Source organism: Loxodonta africana, chromosome 7 (genome assembly GCF_030014295.1).
Source record: "Loxodonta africana isolate mLoxAfr1 chromosome 7, mLoxAfr1.hap2, whole genome shotgun sequence".
Lineage (NCBI taxonomy): Eukaryota > Metazoa > Chordata > Mammalia > Proboscidea > Elephantidae > Loxodonta > Loxodonta africana.
Genome location: NC_087348.1, coordinates 23,384,960 through 23,393,282, shown reverse-complemented (window position 1 = coordinate 23,393,282; position 8,323 = coordinate 23,384,960). Strand labels below are relative to the sequence as shown.

Genomic DNA, 8,323 nt, shown 5'->3' with positions numbered 1-8,323 from the left:
AAAACATGGCTTTTTGAGATACCACAGGAAAACCAACATTTTCTATTAACTACTATGATAGATGACTCTTAGAGAGTCTTTATTTGGGCAATGAAATTAATTCGTAACTGATAATATTGGAAAACAGAGTGGAGAAGAAAGCATTCCAAGAAAAAAAAATGGAATAATCATTATCATTGAACATAATTTCAAATTTTGAGATTTTGACTGTTTAGATGAAGAGCAAAATTCAAAATCACATATGCCACCAACAGGCACAAAGAAATATAAGGAAACCCTTAGCAGGGGAAAAGAAAAAAAAAAAGGAAACATTTCTTGCGGATTTATTGAGCAATAATTTAAAAATATACTTGACCGTTCTTCTAGAGCAACTGTCATTTATAGTGTTTGTTCTTATATGGAATTGGAAAAATTGTAAGGCATGCAATCCCCAGTTTTCAAGTGAGAATGCAAAAGCCAAGTGAAATAACCTGTATTTCTGATTTAATCATTCCTACAGATGAAACACGAAGTGAAAAAAGCTGAAGGTAATGTCTCTACAATGATGCAATTTGTACTGATGGGATTTTCTGACCTTTCAAATCTCCAAGGATTTCTCTTTGGAGTGTTCTCCATCATTTACATAATTGTTATAATTGGAAATAGCCTCATAATAATACTAACCAGTTTCGATCCTGCATTACAGAAACCCATGTATTTTTTCCTGGCAAATTTTTCCTTATTGGAAATTTCTTATGTAACTGTCACTCTCCCCAGGATGCTAGTGAATCTTTGGACTCAGGACAGAAACATTTCTCTGCTGGAATGTGCCACCCAAATGTGCTTCTTTCTTATGCTGGGGGCCACTGAATGTTTCCTCCTGGCAGTGATGGCTTATGACCGCTATGTGGCCATTTGTAACCCTCTGCACTACCCTCTAGTCATGAACCAAAAGATGTGTGTCCAGCTAGCAGTTGGCTCCTGGATCATTGGTATCCCAGTCCAGATAGGGCAAACAACTCAAGTTTTCTCTGTGCATTTTTGCAATTGTAACCAAATTAACCACTTCTTCTGTGACATCCCTCCCATTATCAAGCTGGCCTGTGGGGACACTTCTATTCATGAGATGTCTGCCTATGCAGGAACTTTATTGATTGTCGCTGTCCCTTTTATGTTGATACTTGCCTCCTACTGCAAAATCATTTGCACCATTTTAAAGTTGCCAACAGCCTCAGGACAGGCTAAAGCCTTCTCCACATGTTCTTCCCACCTGCTGGTTGTGGTTTTATTCTTTGGATCTACTACCATCACCTATTTAAGACCCAAGTCCTATCATTCTGCAGGAATAGACAAGCTACTCTCTCTTTTCTACACCATAGTGACTCCACTGTTTAATCCCATGATATACAGCCTTAGAAACAAGGACGTTATTGCCTCACTGAGAAAATTCTTTCTTAAAAAGTAGCAGGATGAGGTAGAAACAACCTAAATCCCCATCAATATTGCTCAATCATAAAGAGAAGTAAAGTCTTGATACCACAACATGGATGAAATATGAAAATTTTATTCTTAGGAAAATAAGTCAGTCACACAAAAACAAATGTGTTGTTGTCTCACTTATACGAAATATGCAAATATATAGAAACCAAAAGTTAGTAGTAATTACGGGAGCAGGGAGAAAAGGAGAGTTTTTACCTAGGAAGCATTGAGTTTATGTTAATGGTGGTGGAATAATTTGCAAAAGGGTAATGATAACAGTTATACAAGAAGAAGAACATATTTATTGTCACTCAATTATGCATGCAGAAATTGTTGAATTGGCAATGTTTTGGTGTTTATTTCAATCTATTTTTAAAGTACTATGATGAGCTTAATTATTAACACTTTAAGTGTGTGTCACACAGTTATGAAACATTTCAGGTCTCTACATTTCCCTGTTAATAGGTCATTCACTTCTAGCTTATGACGTACTGTGAGATACTTAGCCTGAAGTTTACTGTGCTTGAGTGTATACTTGAAAAACCGTTCCATATCTATACAACAATCTTCTTGTATAAATAAAAGTGTGATCTGTTCCACACTTTCTTTATAAAAACTAAGAGCAAAATTCAAGCTATTAATATATTTACATATTCTTGCAAGTTTACAAGCTTAGTTTCCTTAATTAATCAGTTGTCTGAATTTTCATACTTGTATTTTTTAGTATCCTTTTTTGCTTCTATTTCACAGATACTGGACAATAGGAAACAAAGCCATTGTGTTGTTCATGACTGTACAATAAACCAAAAAAACAATCCCGTTGCTGTCAAGTCGATTCTGACCCATAGTGACGCTACAGGACGGAGTAGAACTGCGCCATAGAGTTTCCAAAGAGCACCTGGGGTATTCGAACTGCCGACATTTTGGATAGCAGCTGTAGCACTTAAACACTACGCCACCAGGGTTTCCGAATTTAAAATAGTAAATAAAAAAATGAGTGTTTGTTGAGTCAGTAATTAAATGAGTAATTAAATAAGTTCATGGGTAAATGGATACTGCTATCTCCTACCTCAAACTTCTGTGTAAATCTAGAGATTTTAGTGCATCAGTGAACATTGAGAGCATTAATATTATTAATTATTAAACCTACTATGTACCTATGTGGGATTGTTGTTGTCAGCTGCTGTCCACTCAGCTCTGACTCATGGCGACCCCATACACAAAGGGGAAACACTGCTTGTTCCTTTGCCATCTGCATGATTAGTTGTGTGGGTCAGTCCATTCTGACCCACAGGGCTTTCATTAGCTGATTTTCAGAAGTAGAGAGCCAGGCCTTTCTTGCTAGCTCATCTTAATCTAGAAGCTCCACTGAAACCTGTTCAGCGTCATAGTAGCATTCAAACCTACACTGACAGATGAGTGATGGGTGTGCTTGAGGTGCACTGGCCAAGAACTGAACCAAGGTCTCCTGCATCTTCTAACACTGAACCACCAATGCTCCCCATGTAGAGCGATTCAAATCATATCCACAAAAGAAAGCTTACATACACTTAGTTCTCTCCCTAGTAACTTCCTGCCAGAGCACAGGATGTAAGAGAAAACTCCTACTCACCTCAAACAGTTTAACCTGCAGACATTTCTACATTCTTTTTAGCATCTATGGACTAATGCTCTGGTTTATTTCATCTCTTTCTTGACTGCACTCCCAACAGCAACTCCTAAACCACTTCAGATTTTAAAAGAAAAAAATCTATGAGATAAAAGTGGAGGAAAAAGTCAGGAGTTTTTTCTTGATTCCCCAAATTTCACACCATTGTGACTATATTAGTTTGGCTAATGTTTGCAAACTCTAATCCTTTCCAATGTATTTGAAATTATCAACCCTTTCAAGTAGCTTTATCAAAAAAAAAAAAGTGTCCATCTGTCAACAGAGCCATTAATGCCCATCCTGCCAACTCCAGATCCTCAAATCAACAGTTCACATAAAGATATTATTCAGGGCATCTGTCCCTGAGAAATTCTATTAGCAGTTCTCTTGACAATTTTGACATTCTGTTAGTTATGATTGCACATATGTATACAAGGCAATTTAAATTCCTGTTATATAGTTATAGTTCTACATCATATAGTTATTTACATCTTCCACCATCTGACATGATGCCCTACAGTTATGCATTTATTTTTTTCTTTATGGAAATAAAAATGCACGTATCAAACACCTTATACGCATATAGAAAACACCTCAGAGGATTTGGTTCCTTGGCATGGAGGTGTAGGCTCATGGCTTCATGGGCCATCCCAGTTAACTGGCCTAATAATGTGTTTAGTGTGCCTGTTCTACTTGTAGTTCATTGTGTAGTGCCTTGGGTCTTAAAACCTTGCAAGCAGCCATCCCAGAAACAACAGTTGGTCTCTATTCACTTGGAACAACAAAGAAAAAAGAAGAGTCAAGAACAGAAGGAGGATATGGAACATGTGGCTACTAGTCTCCATGAACAACTGCCTCCTTTGGCATGAGCCCAGAAGGACCGCATGGTGCCTGGCTATCATTACCGAACATTTTAATCAAAGATTCCATAAAGGAATCCTGATCAAAAAGGGGAAAATGAAGAACAGAATTTCAAATTCTCATAGGCTCCAGACTTCCTGGAGCCATGAAGGTTGGGTGAACCCCTGAATTATTACACAGAGAAAATCTTTCAACATTAATCCAGAAATGTTCCCAGAAGTTATCTTGAAAAAAAAAAAACTCAGAAAAGGAGAGTGAGAATCCTTACCAAGTTGAAGAATGTAATCAATGTCACTAAGTTGCACATGTAGAAGCTTTTGAATTGGTTTATGTCTTGCTGTATATATTCTCAATGACAACAACAAAATAAATGAAATTTAGAAAAAATGCATGCAGCCCTTCTCATTTAATGTTTTATATGTTACAAGACTTTGATACATAGTCCATGATGATGATGATAGGAATAATGAATATGGTTTCAATTGTGGTGGTAATTTTTTTTAGTTTAACAAAGGCGTATCACAGTGTCATGAGACAACACTATACCAGCAGTTCAGATAACTGATTTTTAATCTTTTTATTACTAATATCTTGAAGAAGTCAGTTAACTAATTTTTTCATCACATTTACAATTAGTAAAATGACTATTATTATAACGTTTCCTGACTATATAATTCCCTGACTAGTTCATGATTGCAGTAAGGTCTCTATACATTTCTTGAAGCAAAATGTGTAATTTACTTGCATTTATCATGTCTTTTTTTCCCCTGATATTTTTATTGTTCCAGCTTTCTCGATGATGTCATTTACTGACCTCTGGCCACATAGTGGAGCCCTGGTGACCCAGCGGTTAAGAGCTCGGCTGCTAACCAAAATGTCGGCAGTTTGAATCTACCAGCTGCTCCTTGGAAACCGTATGGGCAGTTCTGTTCTGTCCAATAGGGTCGCTATGAGCCAGAATCAACTTGACAGCAGTGAGTCCGGTTTTGCTTTTTTTGGCCACATATGAGGAATCTATGATTTGGTGGATTTTTTTCTGAAGATTCAGGTTCTCCCAACAGAATGTGTCTCTAAAAAAAAACATGTGGAAACCAAGTATGATTATCATAAGATTGTAGTAGTCATTAGATTGTACTAAAACTCATTTCACCAAAGAGTTTTATGAGTTAAGGGAAGTATGTGTCCTTGGAGCATATATCAAAGATTTTCACATTGTGACTTTCCGTCATAAAATAGTATGTAGCCTATTTTCTCTGAACTACGATTTCCAGCACCCTCTACATGTCTTTTGTCTCATTTAAGATGCCATTATCTGCTCTTTTTTTTTTTTTTCTTATCTGCCAGGGAAGTAATAAATTCTAGCAATGAGGATTAAAGTCGTCATGAATATATTCAATTTTTTTTTACCCTTGTGCCGTTACTCTCTTTAGTCTCTGGCATGATTTTCCTCTGCTATTGGTGTAAGCTTACAAAATTTTCAAAAGGCTGAAAAATAAGGTTTGGAGTAGATGGAATTCTAATACTTGATAATTAGTATACATAAATTATTGAGAAGTATTTAGATCAGATATGTAGGACATTTTATTTCATTACTAGTAATACAAAGATTTTTTAAGACAGTTCAAAACCAAAAACAACTATGTAATGAAAATTTTCTTTTTTCACTCTACGAAAGCACTGATAGTGTTAGTGTAACAATTACAACTTTTTAGCCACAAATGGGAAAATGCAGTTTTAATACATTTTTCAGTGTTCCCAGTAATGCTTATAGTTTGACTCCCCCAAGTATCAAAAGCTTTAGGAAAAGTGCTATAGTACTTGAAAAACAATGTTTTTTCTGGTATAATACTTTCTGACTTCCTGTTATATCTAACTAAAGTATGATTACTGGCTCAGTCATTTAGTTAATAATTAATTCATTTGTTCAACTATTTATTTGATCTAGCATTTTTTGTAATTCTGTCTTAGCACTTAGATTTATATCATCTCCACCCAGTTACTTTCTAATTCTGTTCTCAATATTTCATTGTACGACATCTATTGATTCTTTTTAAGATATGTCTTTGTATAAATTATTTGGTTTAAAATCCAAAAAAGCATTTTAACCTCATGTCAGTTTTACATATACATAATGCTTGTTTCTCACCATTAAAACATGTCCTATGATATTACTTCTCATATTTTCTAAGCCTCTGAATGCTCTTCTTGGCCATCTCAAGAGTTTGGACCACTTCCTCTTATCAGTTTATTTATTCTAGTACTGCTACTGACTGTCTTGCAAGAGAAAGAAGACATTACTTCTCTCCTATATGAACATATATGTCATGTGTCCCAGCCATGTGTGATCAGGGCCATTCATTTAGCAATGGTATTTGGCATATAACTGCTGATTGAACATTTAATACATATATATTATGGTGCTTTGTACTGCCTCAAAGGAAATCCTTCGTGTGTGTGTGTGTGTGTGTGTTTATTGGAATATTGTGATAGACAGAATAGTGGCCACCCAGAGACAGCCACATCCTAAACCCTAGGAATTGCGAATATGCTCCTTAAAAGGGACTTTGCAGATCTGATTATAGTTATGAGTCTGAGGATGGAGAGATTAGCCTAGGTTATCCTGGGATGCTCAATCCAATCACATGAGTTCTTAAAAGAATAAGAGGAAGAAAAAAGAGTATCTCAGAGAGCTACAATGACAGAAGAAGGGGCAGGAGAAAGGAGCCATGAGAAGGACTCAATTTGCTATTGCTGGATTTGAAGGCTGATGGAGCCACAAGCCAGGAACTTGGTAACATCTAGAAGCTGAGAATGGCCTTCAGCTGACAGCCAGCAAGAAAGTAGGGGTCTTAGTCCTACAGTGTCAAGGAACTGCATTCTCCCAACAATCTAAAATGATCTTTTTCTCAGAGCCTCCAGAAACAAAGGCAGTCCTGATAATAACTTAACTTTAGTCCTGTGAGGCCAGTGTTGGGCTGTGGCCTACAGAGCTGTAGGATAATGAATCTGTGCAGTTTTAAGCCTTTCAGTATATGGCAATTTGTAACAACAGTCAAAGCAAACTAATATGTGGATTCACATAAAATGATGCATGAGAAGTTGCAGACCGGCTCACAATACACCAATCTAATCCATGACCACTTCCATAGTAGAGGGAAAAGGTTTGAAATATTCAACTTCCTAGCCTCCCTTCCAGTTAAGTATGGGTAGATGACTCAGGTCTTGCTAGTGTGATGAACTTAAATGTCAGCAAGTGCTATGTCTTTTGTTTTCACTTTATTTCATTTTTGGAAGGTTGAAGCATTCATATCTAAGAATAGAAAAATAGGAAGATGTAAGAGACTTGTCACTGATATAATACTTTTCAAAGCCCTGGACTAGCTAACTCATCCCCCCAGACATTTTGCTGTGTGAAATATATAAGTTTTCTTTTATATATCTGAATGTAATTCTGAAAGAGATAATATCAACAATATTAATGTTCTACAATATTTGGGGACAGACAGCTTCTCCTTAGTATGTTTTCCAAGTGATGCAGAAGACCTTTTGTGGTAAGAAGTGTGTTCTCCAGAATGCAGGTTTTGGTACTTGAATGAACATGGTATGACTGAACACATCAAGTGCTCAAAAGATGATTTTCTGTGATATGCAAATATTTAACATTCTCTCATAAGACCTTTTGTGATAAGAAGTGTGTTCTCGTGAATGCAAGTTTTGGTACTTGAATGAACATGGTATGACTGAACACATCAAGTGTTCAAAAGATGATTTTCTGTGACATGCAAATATTTAACATTCTCGCATATGATGTATAAACTTCTGTGGATATAGAAAGCTTGAAATATCTCAGTCCTTTACAAGAATTTAATATACTTAAAGCAGCAGTGGGGGCAGCAATAAGAAAGGTCTGAGAATTGTCCATTTCAACATTCTTTACATGCAACATTCAGTGACGTTGATTTTGTTTATTACTTTATTCAACCATCACCATAATCAGTTTCCAAATATTTCCATCACCCTTAACAGAAGCTCTTTGGCCCCTAAGGAATAACCCCCTGCTTTTACCTCCCTCTGCCCATCCCTGTAACCACTAATAAACATTGGTCTCTACACATGACTATTCTAAATATTTTATGTAAGTGGGATCATACAATGTTTGTCCTTTTGTGACTGACTGTTTTCACTCAGCATAATATTTTAAAGGTTCATCTGTATTGTAACATGTATCAGGACTTCCTTTCTTTTTATGGCTGAGTAATATTCCACTTTATAGATGAATCACATTCTTTTTATATATCCATCTGCTTACAGACCTTTATGCTGTTTCCATCTTTTGGCTATTAAGAATATAGCTGC

The 8,323-nt window shown here is 36.2% G+C and overlaps 1 protein-coding gene across 1 annotated transcript; it reads left to right on the top strand.

Moving 5' to 3' along the window:
* Nucleotides 1-493: 493 nt before the first annotated feature.
* Nucleotides 494-1,506, top strand: LOC100671260 (olfactory receptor 10AG1-like). The gene has a single exon (XM_010602627.3). It carries the CDS (start codon nt 500-502, stop codon nt 1,442-1,444), a length of 945 nt encoding a protein of 314 aa, XP_010600929.2. The 5' UTR covers nt 494-499; the 3' UTR covers nt 1,445-1,506.
* The last annotated feature ends 6,817 nt before the right edge of the window (nt 1,507-8,323 follow it).